The sequence below is a fragment of the Morus notabilis genome, unplaced genomic scaffold (assembly GCF_000414095.1).
Source record: "Morus notabilis unplaced genomic scaffold, ASM41409v2 Scaffold2149, whole genome shotgun sequence".
NCBI classification, from domain to species: Eukaryota; Viridiplantae; Streptophyta; class Magnoliopsida; order Rosales; family Moraceae; genus Morus; species Morus notabilis.
Window position 1 is genome coordinate 99,844 of NW_010362817.1, and position 20,225 is coordinate 120,068.

The 20,225-nt window shown below is 37.3% G+C and overlaps 3 protein-coding genes across 4 annotated transcripts; 2 read left to right on the plus strand and 1 right to left on the minus strand.

Moving 5' to 3' along the window:
• The first annotated feature begins 2,852 nt into the window (after nucleotides 1-2,852).
• On the plus strand, nucleotides 2,853-7,642 carry LOC112092484 (phosphoinositide phosphatase SAC2-like). Its single transcript, XM_024168767.1, has 13 exons — nucleotides 2,853-2,930; nucleotides 3,493-3,563; nucleotides 3,876-4,063; nucleotides 4,177-4,274; nucleotides 4,393-4,526; nucleotides 4,610-4,720; nucleotides 4,931-5,303; nucleotides 5,587-5,708; nucleotides 5,807-5,920; nucleotides 6,480-6,638; nucleotides 6,783-6,956; nucleotides 7,151-7,241; nucleotides 7,486-7,642. The coding sequence occupies exons 1-13, from the start codon at nucleotides 2,853-2,855 to the stop codon at nucleotides 7,582-7,584; spliced, it is 1,812 nt and encodes a 603-aa protein (XP_024024535.1). The 3' UTR covers nucleotides 7,585-7,642.
• A 1,134-nt stretch (nucleotides 7,643-8,776) lies between these two features.
• On the minus strand, nucleotides 8,777-10,922 carry LOC21387110 (40S ribosomal protein SA). 2 transcript variants are annotated; one of them, XM_024168762.1, is made up of 5 exons: nucleotides 10,643-10,922; nucleotides 9,883-10,145; nucleotides 9,583-9,780; nucleotides 9,247-9,463; nucleotides 8,777-9,121 (listed from the first exon to the last, which is right to left on the minus strand). In XM_024168762.1, exons 1-5 carry the CDS (start codon nucleotides 10,788-10,790, stop codon nucleotides 9,027-9,029), a joined length of 921 nt encoding a protein of 306 aa, XP_024024530.1. In that variant the 5' UTR covers nucleotides 10,791-10,922; the 3' UTR covers nucleotides 8,777-9,026. The 2 variants fall into 2 exon arrangements, with proteins under 2 accessions (XP_024024530.1, XP_010101261.1); XM_010102959.2 differs by having other exon boundaries at nucleotides 8,777-9,127.
• A 974-nt stretch (nucleotides 10,923-11,896) lies between these two features.
• Nucleotides 11,897-20,045, plus strand: LOC21387111 (CCAAT/enhancer-binding protein zeta). The gene is made up of 18 exons (XM_024168763.1): nucleotides 11,897-12,008; nucleotides 13,071-13,723; nucleotides 14,012-14,087; nucleotides 14,421-14,540; nucleotides 14,808-14,883; nucleotides 15,175-15,243; nucleotides 15,359-15,439; nucleotides 15,998-16,069; nucleotides 16,376-16,468; nucleotides 16,774-16,929; nucleotides 17,176-17,259; nucleotides 17,375-17,460; nucleotides 17,527-17,584; nucleotides 17,663-17,752; nucleotides 18,004-18,086; nucleotides 18,179-18,544; nucleotides 18,783-19,005; nucleotides 19,162-20,045. The coding sequence occupies exons 1-18, from the start codon at nucleotides 11,995-11,997 to the stop codon at nucleotides 19,789-19,791; spliced, it is 3,030 nt and encodes a 1,009-aa protein (XP_024024531.1). The 5' UTR covers nucleotides 11,897-11,994; the 3' UTR covers nucleotides 19,792-20,045.
• Nucleotides 20,046-20,225: the final 180 nt, after the last annotated feature.

A 20,225-nucleotide genomic window follows, 5' to 3' on the forward strand; every position in this document is an offset into this window, starting at 1 on the left:
GAATCTCGCCTACAGTATAAATAGATTTTAAAGTAAACAGTACACATGAACTATATATGTTTGAGTACATTTAATGTTATGAATGCTATGCTATGTTATACTACATACACTTAGGCAGTACACCCGAATTATATGTGTTCGAGTACATGATATAGTATGTTATACTAGGTCATATTGCATACACCTTAATAAGTCAAGAGGAACTTATAAGAGTAATCTCAGTTGAGTGCCATACCAGCCTCCACAAGGGAGGTAACTCAAGCTCCACAAGGGAGAAAAATAATAATAATAATGATGTCCTCCGACTCAAGGGAGGCATTCAAGTTATAATCACGGTGTCATGGGGGACCTTGCAAACCCTCACGTCCCGATGATTGCGCGCAAGTGGTACGAGCACTCGGGCCCATCAGTAAGAAAGATAAGATAAGATAATAAGATTCTGATAAGACATCATAATTAAGCATAATTGGCTCATGCATATTTATTCATGTGAACTTACAGTTATTTTGCGGGAGATAGTTCCTACTTGCTGAGCGAAAGCTCATTATAGAATGTTTATACTGTAGGTAAGCAACCGGCATATAATGCCTGATGGACTGCTGGCGAGTGGACGAACGATGTGGGGCTCGGGATATGGATACCACTCGCAAATATTTCCGCAATCAGCTTTATGTTACAAATAGTTTTGTTAATTATGATTATGAAACAGATATGTTAAGGTTTGAATATTTTAATTAAGAAAGCAATTTCGTATTTTATGTTTATTATAAGACCTTTCAAAAAAAAAAAAGTGTTCCGTAAATTTTAAGAAATTTCAGTAAGTACAAGTTAAAAAGTTAGTTACAGTGACGGCCTCAAAGGAGGGTCGCTACAATACTTTCAACAAAGAGGACCACAAATAAATGCAATCGTTTCCAAAATATTTGAAGACACAAAGCCTCTAGCACTACCAATACCAACATCAACAACTATAGTGACAACGACAAGGTAAAATACTTATATTAAATTGTACCTATTACAAATAAAAAAATAATATCTAACATCTAAACTATATTTTACCATTTCAGCTCTCAAACAAAGACAATAGCAACAACTCAGACACCAGTGGATCCACAAACTCCAGACCCAAAGAAATCAACCGTTCGGTAAGTCATAAACTAATATTCATTATTCATAAATCAAACACAATATTTATAATTTTATATATATATCTAAACAAACTCTCATCATTGCAGTTCACGATCAAAAGAACCAGAACAATCTACAAAGCGGCCGAGGACCAGGTAATATCACTTCCTTTAAATCAAAATATTATCAATTTCATCCATTATCAATACTAACTTTTCAAAATTATACATATTATAGGTGAACAAAAAAAACAAGGCACCACAACGACAACAAAAATCTCAATCACAATGTAAATACATATTTAATAAAACATTATATAAACATGTTCAAATATCTATATATATATATATATAAACTGCTTTTGTATTGTAAAAACTATCAAGCTCTTATATAACATAAAACTTTTTAGCTACTTCTCCCTTCCTGCAAAAAAAAAAATTTTCCAATCACTTTAATCTAACAATCATCTTTTAACACTTTATCTTTAACCTTTATCATACTCAAAATATGTTTACATGCTATAAAATTGCTACCCGTTGCAACGCACGGGTATTTCACTAGTACAACACTAAAATCCACAACTAATTAAGCTAATAAATTATAACTGCTAAATCGGTTTGACCTTGAAAACTTTTGGCTTAGAGCGTTTGGTCATCCGCTCCTCAAAATCCTTAGCTCCACAAGAAATCCTCAAAATCCCTTCATTGCAGAATCCATATTCCTCAGCTGATCTATACAGAAGCTCCGAGAAATCTGCATCGCCTAACAACGTTGTACGAACCATGAACCGTTTAGCAGTGTCATCTTCTAATCCGACACAAATAGGCACATAACCTCGAGGCGTCAATGGCGGTCCTCTCAAACGACGTCGTTTTATGCTGAATCCTCTAGCTCCTACATATCTTCCCAACTTACTCCCTCTCATTCCCATTTTTCAAACTCTTAGTTATCTGATCTCTCTCTCTCTCTCTCTCTCTCCTCTCTCTCTCTCTGAATCTTTTGGTTGGTTTTTGGTTTTTGCTATAGAGTTACAATAAGAGAATAGATTTATTAAGGCCGTGCGTCGTACCACACTGTCCTATTAGCCATGCACAAATTATTTTTCTTTTCTTTTGATTACTTCACCGTTCCGTGACCACCAAGTTGACAATAGCTTAATTGTTTTCAATATTCTTGGTAGCATTATATTACACTTGAAATTAATTATTCGTCGTGAGATTTTCCATATAGTATGACAATATGATAATTTGATATATATATATATATAAGCCTCGTTCGTTTTACTAGTTTAAGTTGAGAATTTAAATTAAAATGTGAATTCATGTGAGAGAAAATATTGTAATTAAAAATGTAAAATTTAAATTTTTGTGAGAAAATACTGTAACAAAAATTTAAGTTGTGATTCGAACTATAAAAAAGAACGGGGCCATCAAATCTCCAATCTGATGAGCATACGAGTCTGATACTTATAATATCTTTTGTTCGTCATCTCATTTTATTTTTTAAAAAAATAAAAATTACCTCCATGTTATATTAGACTTGCTTTAGTATAAGGTTACAAGTCCCTATCAAAAACAGAGAGACGTGACAAATTTTAACGAGAGAGCTCGCGCGACGGCGAACTTCGATAGATGAACTTCGGCCGCCAACATCATCTGGATGTCGGCCTCCTTCTGAGAGAGCTCGCGCGACGGCGCTACGGCATTGGGGGTCGCCATGATTGAATGCTGAGGAAGATCGAAATCGAGGATTTTGCCCTCTGCGAATTGCTTTGCTTGCTGCTTCGCTTCCGTTCCGCAAGAGTGCGCAATTGAGGGGCTGAAATTCTGTGATCTTCTTGCCTATTTATATCGGCGCGGTTTCGAAAAACCCTAGCACTCGAATTTTTCTTTTCTTTTTTCCCCTATTTACCTTCTCTCTCTTAAATATATATATATATATATATATATTTTTAGAAATCATTTCTTGGCTAATTTTATTTTAGCTATAAAGAGTTGCTGAAATATCATGTCTTTAATATTAATAGCTCTCCACAACTTGTATATTTATCTATTTATATTGAGTAGTTTTTGGTTTTGATATTACTATGCACCGGTAACTCATAAGCTATCTTTCCTATTAGCATCTTGGATGTTCTCCAATGTGGGATAATATGTGATCTATCTTTTATGATTCACAGAAAGTAAAAAGAACTCAACTATTGCTCCCACACACATATATTTACAGTGAATTAGCTTTTGACGGGGTAGTGATGGAACAAGCTTTGTTCATTCCTTAATATTTACAGGATATGCTATTACATTTTTCTACAGAAAACTAGAAATGTTCTGAATGCTACTTATTATTTTAATTTACACTGTATAGGTTGATTTATCTAGTAAGGAGTTCAAGTTTACCCTCATTGCTAGACGGTCACGGCATTATGCAGGCACCAGGTTTGGCTGCATTCATCCTGCTTAAAGTATTTGTAATTGTTTTGCTATATTCTTTAAATAATATGCATCTAGTACATTTGACTTCTTCAGTGTGATCCATCACATTTGGACCTACAAATGGAGTTTGTGATCATGGGATTAAATTCGGATAGTGCTTCCTGATTTCATGTTGACTGGAGATTTTACTACCTATCTATGGCTAGTGCTTTCAATATCTTGTTTTGAATTGACGATATAGAAACACTGCATAGTTTTCTAGGCTGTGTTCTGTTGACCATAATTTATAGTTTGACTTTCCTTTTACTGGAGCAGATACTTAAAAAGAGGAGTAAACGAGAAGGGTAGAGTAGCAAATGATGTTGAGACGGAACAAATTGTGTCTGAAAATTCTTCTGAAGGATGTCCAACGCAAATAAGTTCTATTGTACAGATTCGTGGTTCAATTCCCCTTTTCTGGTCCCAGGATTCGTCACCTCTAATTGTTAGACCTGATATTCAACGTATGAGCTTTAGAAACCTTTTCTATCTTTTATTTTATTTATTTATTTATTTATTTTACTTTGATAGTATGTTACATGTTTTTCTGACTTCTGTACTTTTGGTCACGCCTCAGTATCAAGAAAGGACCATAAATACGAGGCGACGAGACTTCATTTTGAGAATCTTGTAAACAGATATGGAAATCCAATAATTATTTTGAATTTGATTAAGGTGAATTTTTTGCATTAGTTGTAGAATCAAACATTAAACTTCATCAACCTTAGCTTTTTCATTGTTTTCTACTCTCTCATTTTCTCTTCCTGTTGTTACAATTGGTCGTGATTAATAGACGCGTGAGAAGAAGCCTAGGGAGACAATTCTGCGTGCAGAGTTTGCAAATGCTATTAGATTTATAAATAGAAGTTTTAAAAAGGAGCACCACATTCGATTCTTGCAGTGGGATTTACAAAAACATTCTAGAAGGTACTTTTAGTTTTCCCTTCTATTGCGTATAAGTTTTGTTGTTTTAGAATGTGATTGAGATTAAAGAATCTGTACTTTTGCAGCAAAGCAACTAGTGTTTTGGCACAGCTAGAAACGATAGCTAAATATGCATTAAGCTTAACTGGAATCTTCTATTGTCAAGTCGCCCCAAATTCAAACGTTCCCTGCTTTGAGTAAGTTCTAGCCAAAAGACGCCACCTTATTTCATAATTTCCTTTTATTTTTGTTTTCTGCTGTTCTACATGTAACTTGTGTTTGAGGCAGAGTCAGCGTACTCTAGAAGCACACTACATTTTGTTTTGATTATCTCCTTGAAGGCCTTGTTGCAATGAATTAATGTTGCTACATTTTCCTGACTAATCTTTTACTGTGGTGTGCTGCAGGGAAAAGAGTAGTGTTAACTTCTCTTCAGAGAACCTTTCCAGTCAGAGTGAGAATGCTGATAACCAGGAAATAGAAATTTGCAATGGTAGTTGCGTTGTTGATACTGATGCTAGTGGAAATTATAGTGAAAAAACCTTAATGTTTCAGAAAGGGGTTCTAAGGACCAACTGTATTGACTGTTTAGACCGCACAAATGTTGCGCAATATTCCTACGGGCTAGTTGCTCTTGGAAGTCAACTACATACTTTGGGACTTATAAACTCTCCAAAAATTGATCTCAATAATCCTTTGGCCGATCAACTAATGAGACTTTATGAGACCATGGGTGACATCCTTGCATTTCAATATGGTGGTTCTGCAGCACACAATAAGGTGACTTTTCTATACTTTGCTGCAGTATTGATTTTATAATTCATTGGTTATCCGTAGGAGACAATTTGAGGAAATGTTTTCTTATATAATTTCTTGTTTCTTAGAAAGCTATCATTTATTGTTTTTATAGATTCTGTATATTAAGTTTAAATTCCAACTTATCTTCATTTTGTTTGCTTAATGTTTCATGTTTTTTTTCTAGCTTAAGATTTGTTCTGTTACATTAACCATTCTCAAATATATATATATATATATATACATTTTAATTCTTGATGCCAAACAGATATTTTCTGAAAGAAGAGGCCAATGGAAGCCAGCAACGCAATCACAAGAGCTTTTTAGAACTTTTCAACGGTATTGTAATAATACCTACTGGGATGGTGAAAAACAAAATGCTATTAATGTGTAAGTCAAACATGTCCTTGAATTGTTTAACCTATCAGCTAAAGGTGCAACGAAGGGGAAGTAAATTCATCTAATATGGTATTTGTTGACGTTGTCAGATTTCTGGGGCACTTTCAACCTCAACCGGGAAAACCTGCGCTGTGGGAATTGGGTTCAGACCAGCATCATAATTTTGGGAGGCATGACTCTAATTTTGCCAAAAAGTATGTTAGGTATGGAATTTGGTGTTACCTTCGCATCAGTCAAACTAATGGAACCTTTGCCGAGGATCCGTGCAACCATGTGTTCAATTAGGTTGTTGTTTTCTGCGGGTGTAGAAATGTTCTTTATTTTTTCACTTCATATTTTTGAATTTTTTCGGACAATGAATGACAGTCTCCAGATATTGTAATGGAGACTAAAAAGTTTTCCAACTCTCGAGGAATAGTCTTTGGATTGCAGACATTTGCTTTTACCGTGCTAATTGTTTTGAATCTAGTTTTAAATTTGTTTGCCGACTTCTCATTGCATTTGTTGGACCGTGCTTCTAGCTTTCTTCCTGGCTCTAGCTGTTCTTAGTCTATATATCTTGTCCAGCCAATTCCAACTTCTCATGAATTTAATAAAAAATTCCAAAACAAATATTGACAAAAATTCTTGACGGCTTAAGAGATTCTTTGAAGTATGAAAGGAGTATGCAAGAAAGAAAAGAAACATTGTAGCTTTCTATACATAGAACTTGCAAGGAAAGCCCTGGCCTTTTTAGTTTCTAACAATCTGCTATCTTTGTAGGTTGTTTATTAAAAGATCACTATCTGATGGCAATATTCAAAGTGACACGCCTATGGCAAGCAGAGTTGGATGCAATCAGCCTTTGTCTGAAAAAGCAGAAGGTCTTTCAGACTCCACGCCGGTGATTCCAACTTGTGAGAATGATTTATCTTATTGCAGGTCTGTATTGAACATATTTCCTTTGCTTTCTACTTAAGTTTAAAATTCTAGTCTATCTGCAAGTACAGTAATCAGAGGCCTATGGAAGTATGATCTTTTGTAGTTTTAACTCGTTTGTCTGATATGTGAACCGTCTTTTTGTAGGTATTTCCCTTCGATGTCTCGGAAGCACTTTTTTAGATTGATGCAAGAGGAACAGTCTCTTGACCGCAATCTGATCTCTTATGACGAAGATGAAGAATGCAACTTATCAGGTTTTATGGACTCTGATTGGCTGTCTACGTCTGGAAATTCTTGTGAAGAAGAAACATATGAAAGGTAATCTCATGGTTCATTTAGGTTGTCTACACTTTGATTAATTTAATTAAAAGCACAGGTATTTTCTTCATTCTCTTCTAGGCTCGGGGAATTTCATTATTTTGAATGTATAATTCCACTTTTTGGTTTGGACCAGACGGATTTTTGAGTAAGATTTACTGCTAATGACTGACTACTGCTCTACATGACAATAGGTTTCCTGCCTGCCTTTCATCAGAAAATGTTGAGGATGGACTAAAAATTGAACTTACTAAACCTGCAAGTAAAACTGGCTCCAGTGTACAGGTGAACGTTTTATTATCTTGCCGCCTCATCAGAAAAATTCAGCAGTTGAATTGTTGCCTTCACCCATTTACTTGCCCGAGTGTAAAAGAGAAATTCTTACTTTGTGTAAACAAAGTTTTCTTTTTTGACTGAAATTTTAAAATCCACTTTCTTCTCTTTATTCTGCTTAAGAATGAAGTTATGTGAAACAATTTTACTGTGTTATCTTATTTCAGTTTCATAATCTTGACTTGTGATTGTGCAGGAAACGGAGCAACCCGAGCTCAGTCGCGACGGCGACTTTGCTGAATTTTCTGAGAGCTTTGTAAACTGGGTATGTGAAGGAGGTTTGCTGTTTCGTTAAAATAACTAAGGCCTCGTTCATTTCGCGGATTCGAGTTTTTAATTCGAGCTGAGATGTGACATTTTCTGAAAACTTTTCACTGTAGCAGAAAAAGTTAGATGTGACATTTTCTGAGAGCTTTTTAATGTAGAAACCTAAAATTGAAAATTTGAATCAGTGAAATGAACGAGGCCTAAAGGATTTCTTTGTAACAATAATTCCTACATCATCCGATTCAACCCGTCCGAAGGATAGGGTTCCTGTACAGCAAATAAACGGTAAAGGAATCAATCAAAAACTCAACTGAAAAGTACTTTCCAGGGTGGAAATCAGTCTTCACTTGATGCGAGATTCCGCGGGTGGTTCAATTTGATCTCGAGGATCCTTCATTCTTTGTTTAGGAGCACCAGAGTAGATACATGCGTAGATGACAATTTTACAATTCTTTGAGTTGCTCTCTAGTCTCTACTTAACCTCTTCTTCTGGGCCGAAGCTCAGAAGTTTTGACCTTTGTAAATATTCTATAAATAGGACCGTGAGAATTTGGTTCTCTCAATTATCTACTTTAGATTCATTTTCATTTTTGTCATTGTTCCATGGTTGTTGTGTGGAGATGGGTTTGTCATTTAACCAGTTTTCAATCGTACAAGAAAGAACGAGTGTTGCCCTTCGCGAATTTAGCAACCTCGGACGTCCATAACCTACACTTGACAACCTTTTCAAGATTAAAGTAAACTGACGCAAATACGTTTTTTACTACCATAATTCCTTCGGCCAAAACGGATAAAAAGTGTACGTCAATGGCTAATTTCTTTAACAGAATACGGAGATATTTGCAATGCCCGTATCCAGTCAAATTCTTGCTGCGAAATCGATAGTATAATTTTCTATGTCGTCTCGTCTAACGTTCTTCCACTATACAGCGGATTTTGCTATCATAAAGTTCTTCCAGTATGCAGCAAGCTTCAATTTTCATAGTAAATTCAATTTTGCTATCGTACAAAGCCCGAAGCTTTAATACGAAGCGCCAATTCAAGCAATTTTCAGTTTCTTACGCTCAATATGCTTAAAGTATCATAACCCGTTAGTGACATTATCCACACACAAAATGGCTGAAAATTCTAATTATTAATCCCAAAAGTATTTACTTCGCAGCGTGTAATTAAACTTCAAACATAATTTGGCAAAGCATCTTGAAAACTCCGTTTCCAAGTTTCAGAGAATCAGAAAACTTCCTCTTTATATAGACTCGGATAATAATTGCAAAAATCTCTAGTCAAAAAACATCCAAAAACTCAACGTCTAAAATTTAGACCGCGCCACCAAGAAATAAAATTCATATCCAAAAATGGAAATACAATACTTTTCTCATGGATTAAAAAAACAAAAAACTAAAAGAAAAACATAATCTAACTCAACTATGGCTTCAACGTCATGGAGATTTTTAATCTGCCAGACTTCTCTTAATCCCAGCCTGTAGAGGCAGGGGCAACAGCACCATCTACTCCAGTAGGTGGTGCTTGAGCAACATCCCAACCGTCAGACACCACGGGTACAGCTGCAGCTAAACAACGTGTCAGCATAGATGTTAGTGGCAAACCAAATTGAAAATTCCTAGTATATGCGGTTTGGCAAGGTGTCAAGCAGACTTAGGTAATGCAAAGAAAAAAGTGTAGCACTAACCTCCTTCTTCTCCACCCCAGTTGACGGCGCTACCTGCAGGAATAGCCTCTGCGGCGGGCCAGGGAACATCAGCTATTTGGGAAGGCCATTGATCAGCGGCAAGGCCACCGATACCAGCAGCTCCAAAATCTGTAATTCCATGGTCCGCCGTGACGGCAGCTTCTTCTTCCTCCTGTTGCTTTGCCTCCTCAGGCTCCCTATAGAAGAACAAGTCCGCCTGCAGATACAAACGACAAGACCGTGGAAATTTAGGTCAAAGACACTCCTATTGAACACTATGCTAAGTTGCAATCAAAAAGCATTCTTGAATAAACCATAAATCTATTCAGTGTATACCATCACATCCCACTTGTGCCCAGCACGAATTGTGCCACGCATCTGCAAAACCATCCTTGCCAACAGCCAAAAGAGGCATCCAATGCTGTGCTTCCCCTTGTTATTCGCAGGGATGCCGATGTCGACATACCGCATAGGAGAATCAGTGTCGCAAAAGGCAATAGTGGGAATGTTTCCGAGAGCAGCTTCCTTGATGGGCTGAACACAAAATCATAAATGTCAGATAATATTACCAATCAGAACAATCTCTTAATAGAGAATATGCACAATGCACCAAACTAAACAAAAGATAAAAATTACCTGGTGGTCCGTTCTTGGGTCGGTGAGAATCAGGAGACGAGGCTCATTGAAAGATGTCTGGAGCTGATTGGTAAACGTACCAGGAGTGTGTCTTCCAGCAATAGCTTGTGCTCCAGTGTACTGAGCAAACTTAAGGACTGCTCTTTGACCATATGGCCTGGCAGACTGGACAGTAATGTCCTGCGGGTTCTCTATGGCGACAATAACCCTGGCTGCAAGCTGGAGCTTTTCCCATGTCTTTCCAAGGTTGATAATGTAAATACCTAAGCGTCACAAGTTGAATACCCGTTTTCTTATTAATTAGAAGAAGCAGTATTTGGTAAATATTGCGTCCTATTTACAAGCAAATTTTCATATCAAGTTAGCATAGAAAATATTGAAAGTCATAAACTTGCAGTCACCAACTAATAAAAGAAAAGACGAGATTTTAGCTAAGAATGCACAAAAGAAACCCGAAGGAAAATTGCGTTTTTAGCAGGCACGTAATTTCATCTTTTTTTCCGGTCTAAGTCTCAGATCCCACATTAACAATATCAAGTAAAACAAAATATACAAAAGAATGATAGCAAAGATCTACAAGATATCCGATAAATCAACACAAAATCCGTCCACAACGAAACCCATTGACCTAAAAACGAATCAAAAATCCGCTTTAACCTTACAATCGAAAAAAACTAATACCCATTACTCTAGACACCGAAGAGGAAAAAAAAAAAAGGATAAACGAAAACAAATTAAGAGAAAACGAAAGAGAAAATACCATCATTTCTGCGCTTAAAGACGTAACGTTCCATCTGAAAATCGCAGTTCTTGGTGCCGAGATGAACTTCGGCCGCCAACATCATCTGGATGTCGGCCTCCTTCTGAGAGAGCTCGCGCGACGGCGCTACGGCATTGGGGGTCGCCATGATTGAATGCTGAGGAGGATCGAAATCGAGGATTTTGCCCTGCGCAATTGAGGGGTTGAAATTCTGTGATCTTCTTGCCTATTTATATCGGCGCGGTTTCGAAAAACCCTAGCACTCGAATTTTTCTTTTCTTTTTTCCCCTATTTACCTTCTCTCTCTTAAATATATATATATATATATATATATTTTTAGAAATCATTTCTTGGCTAATTTTATTTTAGCAATAATAATATACGCTCTGTAAGAAATATTTAAAAATTAGAATATTTGGATTTACCTATAAATGCAATTAAAATATTTTACTGCATTATGAAAAAAATAAAATAGTCTTACTTAGAAAATAATTTTGACATGTAAGATGGATTTAAAATTAGGCTTAAATAATATTCAAGAATTATTATTATTATCCCCCGATACATATGTGATAAAGACTTTTGTAAACTTATTCAGTGCTAAACAACCCTAATTGCTAACTTAAAAACATATGTGAACTTCCTTTAAAAATAAAAGGTGAACAATGTTATAGTAAAAACGTTCTATTGAATTATATTTTGTTAAGTTTGGCTTCTAACAAATCTTAAAAATGGCTTCTAATTTATTTATCAACCTTAAATGAATATATATATATATATGTCTTTTTTTTATTAGGATTCCTCCTATAAATTGAAAATCATTAGACAAATAAAATCTGTTGAGATTTGTAAATATTACACTACATAAATGAAAAAATTTAGAAATATTTTTAGCATAACAAAATCACCTAATAATTACAAAATAATTTTTACGATTTATGCTATAAATTACGTAAAATATATTATCTTTTTTTTATGAAAATATGCTGAATATTAATAGGCCAAATCGGCAATAATTGCAGAAGATATTATCATAACTTACTTATTATTTTCGTAAAATATTCTAAATATGTTGCTCTATTCAAAAATTAATACAACATAAATTTATGGGCCACTGTTAGGGCTTAGAGGCCCATAAACATCAATGGTCTTAACATCATTATGGGCCACTATTGAAGCCTACTGGACTCAGGCCCGTAATTTATAATTACATTTAAACCCTAACGGAAGAACGAAGTGAAGCTAGGACTTAGGAGGGGTTTTATGCCCCAACAACAGTCGCCAGAAATCGGACTCGCGCAACTTCTCTCCGCTCTGCCCGTCGGAGCTTCCAAATTCTTTCATTTGCAACAATGGCGGTCTCCAAATCAAAGAAATCCTCAACCGACCCGGAAGACCTAGAGCTTCTCAAGACAGACGTAGCCTCTTTCGCTTCCTCTCTTGGTTTGTCCTCCTCTCTCCCCTCTTCGGGCTTCAACGACATCGATTTTCGCAAAACCGGTCCTCTCCCGCCGACAAGACCGCAGAAGAGGCAAAAACAATCTCCGGCCGCCAAGTCGACGGAGAGTCAGAATCCTCGAGACCGGAATTCCAGACCTGGCGAGAAGCCCAAGCCTAAACCACCTGTTCTGTCACTCGATAACGGCAATGGCGGCAAGCATTTAGGGTTCGAGAAATTCAAGAACATGCCTAAGCTTCCGCTGATGAAGGCCAGCGCGCTTGGAGTTTGGTACGCCGATCAAGCGGAATTGGAGACGAAGGTCGTTGGGAAGGAGAAGAAGGTGGAGGCGACGAATCTGAATGAGTGGAAGAGTTTTGTGGAGAAAAAGAGAGAGCTTGGAGAGAGATTAATGGCACAATACGCTAAGGATTACGAGTCTTCGAGAGGGCAGAGTGGGGACATTAAGATGTTGTATGCCACGCAGAGGTCGGGGACGGTAACCGATAAGGTCTCGGCGTTTTCGGTCTTGGTTGGAGACAATCCCGTTGCCAATTTGAGGTCTCTTGATGCACTTCTGGGTAAATTCTATAATCTTTGTTATCTTTCCGGGTTTAATTTCTTTCGGTTTGGGATTCTTTTTATTGCTAAAAAGTGCCTAGTTTTAGAAGTGGAAGCAAATGTGTTATTAGCTGATGCCATTTCCTGAGTTTTCTTTGATCCGTTAACAACAGTTAGATGGAAAATATCGCAAAAATTATTGTCATACTTCAATCTGTTCAATAGGCAGTCTATTAGGAAACAGAGGACCTTACTATTTTTTTTAATGCCTTGAGGTAGCTTTTATTTCAACAGGTTGTTTCCTGCAGGAATGGTATCATCGAAAGTGGGAAAACGACATGCATTGACTGGTTTTGAAGCACTAAAAGAGTTGTTTATTTCAAGGTCGGCACTCTCGCTTTCCTGCTTTTTTTGTATGGCGGTCTCCAAATCAAAGAAATCCTCAACCGACCCGGAAGACCTAGAGCTTCTCAAGACAGACGTAGCCTCTTTCGCTTCCTCTCTTGGTTTGTCCTCCTCTCTCCCCTCTTCGGGCTTCAACGACGTCGATTTTCGCAAAACCGGTCCTCTCCCGCCGACTAGACCGCAGAAGAAGCAAAAACAATCTCCGGCCGCCAAGTCGACGGAGAGTCAGAATCCTCGAGACCGGAATTCCAGACCTGGCGAGAAGCCCAAGCCTAAACCACCTGTTCTGTCACTCGATAACGGCAATGGCGACAAGCATTTAGGGTTCGAGAAATTCAAGAACATGCCTAAGCTTCCGCTGATGAAGGCCAGCGCGCTTGGAGTTTGGTACGCCGATCAAGCGGAATTGGAGACGAAGGTCGTTGGGAAGGAGAAGAAGGTGGAGGCGAGGAATCTGAATGAGTGGAAGAGTTTTGTGGAGAAAAAGAGAGAGCTTGGAGAGAGATTAATGGCACAATACGCTAAGGATTACGAGTCTTCGAGAGGGCAGAGTGGGGACATTAAGATGTTGTATGCCACGCAGAGGTCGGGGACGGTAACCGATAAGGTCTCGGCGTTTTCGGTCTTGGTTGGAGACAATCCCGTTGCCAATTTGAGGTCTCTTGATGCACTTCTGGGTAAATTCTAGAATCTTTGTTATCTTTCCGGGTTTAATTTCTTTCGGTTTGGGATTCTTTTGATTGCTAAAAAGTGCCTAGTTTTAGAAGTGGAAGCAAATGTGTTATTATCTGATGCCATTTCCTGAGTTTTCTTTGATCCGTTAACAACAGTTAGATGGAAAATATCGCAAAAATTATTGTCATACTTCAATCTGTTCAATAGGCAGTCTATTAGGAAACAGAGGACCTTACTATTTTTTTTAATGCCTTGAGGTAGCTTTTATTTCAACAGGTTGTTTCCTGCAGGAATGGTATCATCGAAAGTGGGAAAACGACATGCATTGACTGGTTTTGAAGCACTAAAAGAGTTGTTTATTTCAAGGTCGGCACTCTCGCTTTCCTGCTTTTTTTGTTGGCATCAGTAATTCTTATGGTTTTATGGTCTCTTGAGCAAGAAATCTTCATTTGTGAGGCCAAAGAAAGGCAAAAATGAAACCAAGATCAAAGAAAGTATGAATTGCGAAAACTTACAAAACTCTTGTCCGAACACCAGAGAACAGCAAATAATAGTTCACAGGCTTGACAAAAGATAGGGTCGATAACTTGCCTGCAACTCAAAAATTATCAAGCTTTGTATTTTCACTGACTTTATATTTAAGCTTCTTTTTCCAGCTTCGTATTTTCACTGACTTTCCATTTAAGCTTCTTGTTCCAGTTTATTGCCTGATCGTATGCTTAAGAGCCTGTTGCAGCGGCCATTGAATCATCTACCTGAGACAAAAGATGGTTACTCCCTCTTGCTCTTTTGGTATTGGGAAGAATGCTTGAAACAGAGGTAATTGCAATTGCTCTTCTTCCTGTTATTCCCCTCATGACTAAAGTTGCTTAAGCGCCCGTTTGGTATATGGGTTCAAACCAGTGATTATGACTTTTGAAATTTAATTTTTTTTGAGAGAAAAACACTTTAGTAGACCCATAAATAATCTATATACCAAACATACCCTAAGTGGTTTTAAATTCGAGGGTGGGGAGTATTTTAAATCTTATTAGTTAATAAGTGATATTTTACTTGTAGTCTTCACGAGTAAACCTAATGTCTCAGGTATGAGCGATATATTTTTGCTCTCGAGGAAGCATCAAGAGATATGTTGCCTGTACTAAAAAACAAGGCAGTGAAGGTTAGCCATGTTTATATGCTCTTTGCATTTCTATTCGGTTTTCTTCATCCCACTTAGCATGAATTCTTTTCCCTTTTTATTTAACATCATTGATATTTAACTAAATAATGTATTTTGAGACATATCCGGATGTGCATGATGATGATTTTACAGAAATTGACTGTATAGGTAGAAGATAAAAATCTAAAAGATGTCGTGAATTTCTAATTCTCTTATAATTGTGATTTAGCTTTTGTGTTGCTTACCTGAAAATTTTCATCTATATTTATACACCTTTATGATGGAATTCAGATTATTGAAACACTGCTAAAGAGTAAATCAGAGCAAGAGCGCAGATTGCTCTCTGCCTTAGTGAACAAAGTAAGTGGCGTTTGAATTTTGAACTGATCAGGAAATTACTGCTACTTTTTTTCCCCCTTAAATTATAAGCCCAACTATATATCTGATTTACTTTTTTTTGTTGGATTACTTACAGCTAGGAGATCCAGAAAATAAGGGTGCTTCCAATGCTGATTTTCATTTGTCAGAGCTTTTGAGAGACCATCCAAATATGACGGTCTGGCACCTTTACATCTAACCAAGTCTTCCCTTCTTTATATTTTTGAGGCCTATGTGTTTAGTTAATTGGCTTCTACATGATTCTAGCTAATTAGCTGATACAATACAGATATACCACGCGTTTGTTTTATATGTTTAAACTACTGTTCAAGCCATTTTGCTACAATATTTTCTCTTACATAATTTAAATTTCTACTCAAACTTTTCTATTCAAACCTATAAACCAAACGGGCGTATAATGTAAATTGATCTTGAAATGGGTCCCCCCACCCAACCCAGAAAACCATCATCGTTTTGGAAATTCCCATCCCTTCAAGAAAAATGTACCTTTATTTTTTAGGACATCTTGCTTCTATTGCAGATAGATCCTGTTGTCATATAATGAGTAGATTTTTTTTTTTTTTCCTTTTTGTGTGTGTGCACTTCACGCTACGTGACATCAATTAAGGTCATGGAAAAAGGATATTAGCTTCTTTTTTCACGTTGTATGTGTGGATGTTAGATACTAATATGGTGGTTTTGCATACAATATTTTCATAAAAGCTCATTTTTACAGGCTGTAGTGATTGATGAGGTGGACTCTTTTCTCTTCCGGCCTCATTTGGGAATACGAGCAAAGTATCATGCTGTACGTTTTATAATTCTCACCTGTATTACTAAATCTTTACTACTACATTTGGATTGAGCTAGTAGTGCTCTTGTTTTTTCAGCATTATAGTCATTTTCTTATGCTATTGAAATCATGCATGTCACCATGTATATGTTGGCCTAGAAAATTAAACAATACAATAGCCTGAATACAGGATATACCACCCTGATTTCTAAACAATTCTTTTGCTCTTAGCCATGATTGGAGTCAGACTTCAATTACTGTATTGGGTTTTGATTTTCTCAAACCTGTCGACCTTATCGTCACATCTTTATGTGTATGCAGGTTAACTTTTTAAGTAAAATCCGTCTGTATCACAAAAAAGATGGACCAAATGTGGCAAAGCGTTTAATAGATGTATATTTTGCACTTTTCAAGGTATAGTGCTCCTTTTATGTCTAATTATAATTGACATGTTTGCAGGCACTTGGTTTCCATGCAACATAATATATATTCTACGTAATTTCACCTTCATTTATATAAAAATATCCTCCATTGGTTTTTTGAACAGACCGTTAAGTATTAAATGAGATTCTTCATTGAAATGGTCCTTGAACTATCTATCTGTTTTGAGTAAAGAGCAAAAAGGTGAAAAGACAAAAGAACTAAAAAAAAAAGTAAAAAAGGGAATGGAAAAAAAAAAAAAACAAAAAGAGTAAGGTTTTCACGGCTCAAAATCTCAGGTTCTGATCTCGGAGGTAGGAGATAGTCAGGAGAAGGATAAAAGTCACAAACCTGGGGATGGAAAGGATTCCAGATCTTTTAAGCATGGTAAAACAAAGCATTCATCAGAATCTCATGTTGAACTGGACTCACGTTTGCTATCAGTTCTTCTAACGGTCAGTAGAGTTATATCTTAAGCATATTATAAAGCTACTATAAATAGCATATATCATATATTTGCAGCTTATGCAACATTGTTGCTACGCCACTATGTCTTCTAGTTGCTGGTCGATCATGGTTGGCCATTGCTTGGCCTTTTTCCTAACTGTAGGCTGTAGCTCAGTATAGGCACTCAAAGTTTTACTTTTTATTTTTATTTTATTTTTATTTTTATTTTTTTTGCAAATGTTCCGCTGGCACAGGGAGTGAATAGAGCATTTCCATATGTCTCGACCAGTGATGCTGATGACATTATAGAGGTGCAAACGCCAATGCTATTCCAACTGGTAAGCCCAAAAAGCTTGATGGTTTACTAGAAACGAAGTACGATGAATGCCTTGTGTAGTAATGTGTGATGTCTCTACGTTTGCATCTATGTTGATTAAAACTTTAATGATGCAGGTTCATTCAGACAATTTTAATGTGGGAATTCAAGCGTTAATGCTTCTTTATAAGATCTCCTCTAAGAATCAGGTTGTCAGTGACAGGTTTTATCGATGACATCTTGCTTCTATTTATAAGATCTCCTCTAAGAATCAGGTTGTCAGTGACAGGTTTTATCGAGCCTTGTATGCAAAACTATTGCTCCCTGCTGCGATGAATTCTTCCAAGGCAAGTAAAATTCGACTTGCTTCCACTAGTTAGCCAGATGCTTTATTTTGGTGAAAATGAGGATTCTGTACATTGCAGGCGGAAATGTTTATTGGACTCCTCCTCAAAGCAATGAAAAGTGATGTGAATTTGAAGCGTGTGGCTGCTTTTGCAAAGCGTGTGATGCAGGTTATTATGAAAACTGTTCTAGCTGTGATTTTCTTTTTCCCTGAAGGGCATCGTTCTTTACTTCTTAATTAGATCTACACGTATTACGTCTTATTATAGCCTTGTTCATATTAGACATCCATTAATCGTTAAAAGAAATACATTTATTTGCCTTACCACTATTGAATATATTTGAGGGTAACGAGAATTTACCTGTTTTAAAGTGGTGTTCTGAACTTCAAAATCACTTCTTTTTTAAAAAACTGAAACAGGTAGCCCTTCAGCAGCCACCTCAATATGCTTGTGGATGCCTTTTTTTGCTTTCTGAAGTTCTCAAGACAAGGCCGCACTTGGGGTAAGGCTGCTCACTTGAGTCACTCGTAAGAATTTTACCTCACTTTTTTTTTCCAACTATTTACTATCATCATCTTCTGGCTCTTTGTGCAGGAAAATGGTGCTTCAGAGTGAGTCAGCTGATGAAGAAGACGAACATTTTGAAGATATTGTGGAAGAGGCTGATGATCGACCAGGCTCTGCTTCAGGCAAGCAAGAGACTGATGGTGAGCCTGTTGAGAATGGTGGTGCTGCCACCCCTGATGGTGATTCTTCGGAGGATGATGATGAGACTCCAGTCCCTGCCTCTGAAGATGAGGCTTCAGATGAAGCAGACGAGTTTCTTGTAAGAGATGATGCAGAAGACGTCAATGAAGCCAAAACAATGTCTGGTTCTAGTGGGAAGCAATCTCAAGCATCCTCTAAGAAGTCTTCACTGCCCGGAGGCTACGATCCACGGCACAGAGAACCGTCTTACTGGTGGGTTCTCTCTTCGAAGCTCTTTTTTCTTATAGGGTCTTTGCTCAGCTCATATTTATCTGGGTACCTATCTCCTATTTATGATAGGGATCTAGAAATAGAGATTGCAGGTAGTGCAACATCTAGGATTGGCAATCCCTTTTCTAGCGATTGCCTATGTGTTTTTCTTTTGCATCTTCAATTTAATCTTATTTTTCTGGCCGTATCGGTTTTTCATTTTTTTTTTCTTGACAAACAGCAACGCCAATCGTGTAAGCTGGTGGGAACTGACGGCACTTGCTTCACATGTGCACCCCTCAGTTTCCAACATGGCAAACAGACTTCTAAAAGGGAGCGACATTATCTACGATGGAAATCCATTAAATGACCTCTCGCTTACTGCTTTTCTAGACAAGTTTATGGAGAAGAAACCCAAATCCAGCACATGGCACGGTGGTTCACAAATTGAACCTGCCAGGAAGGTAAGCTGAACAAAGAAAATTTGCTTATTATTTCTATTTAGTCTTCTTCTAAACTAGTCTATGCTCCTCCTAGAGATCAAAGCAACGAATTGAGCAATGCCCAATTATCAAGCTGTTTAACGTGTGATGATTCTGAATAACTTTTTGTTCTTCCAGCTTGAAATGAGCAACCATTTGATTGGGCCAGAGATTCTGTCATTAGCTGACGAGGATGTACCGCCGGAAGACCTTGTCTTCCACAAGTTCTATGTCAATAAAATCAACTCCTCGAAGAAACAGAAGAAGAAGAAGAAGAAGAAAGGGGCGGATGACGAAGCTGCTGAAGAGTTATTTGGCGCTGGTGACGATGATGAAAGCGACAATGAAGAGATTGAGAACATGTTGGATTCTGCTAATATTTCTACGAATGCAGATGGTGACTACGATTATGATGATCTTGACCAAGTTGCTGAAGAAGACGATGAAGACTTGGTTGGTAATGTCAGCGACGCTGAAGATGCGGACATACCATCAGATATTGCTGAAGAAGAAGATTTTGATGCTACTGCAAATGAAAGCGATGATGGCGATGAGGACAGCGACATTATCAATATCGGAGATGCAGATGATGGCGGTTTTGAACAAAGGAGAAGAAAGCGAAAGCCTGGCAAGTCCAGAGTGTCTCCCTTCGCTAGCTTAGATGACTACGAGCATCTACTGAATGAGGATGTTCCTCCTGAAGAGGAACCTGCAAAGAAGAAGTCTAAGAAGTCCAAATCACGCCGGAAGAAGAAGTCATCTGACTAACTCCAAAATCATCGCCTTTTCTTGTTCAGTGTAGCCTGCCTAATGGAGGACTTTGTCCCTGAAATTCACAGCTGGGAAAACCTCAAAAGAGTGGGATTTTGCTGCCTTGCCTCTCAATTTGCTTGGTAATCATGCTTGTCCATCAATTTTGAAGTGTTGAAAATTAACTTATTACTTGTATTTGTACCGTCTTGAGTTTCTGAGTGATCCATCATATAAAAAAGCATGCTGAAGGGTTGTTGCAATAAGATGCACTACGAACGCTTCCTTACGTGCATGTTTTTTCATCAACCCAGACAATAGTTATAGCCAGATATTTCTGGAAAAGCCTGGGAAACCATAAATTCTTTTATAGTTGTTATTACAAATACATCAAGTTCTCATTAACAGGAAAGCAGAGATCTCTCCAGGGTTTAAATTAGTCCTGAAGTTTT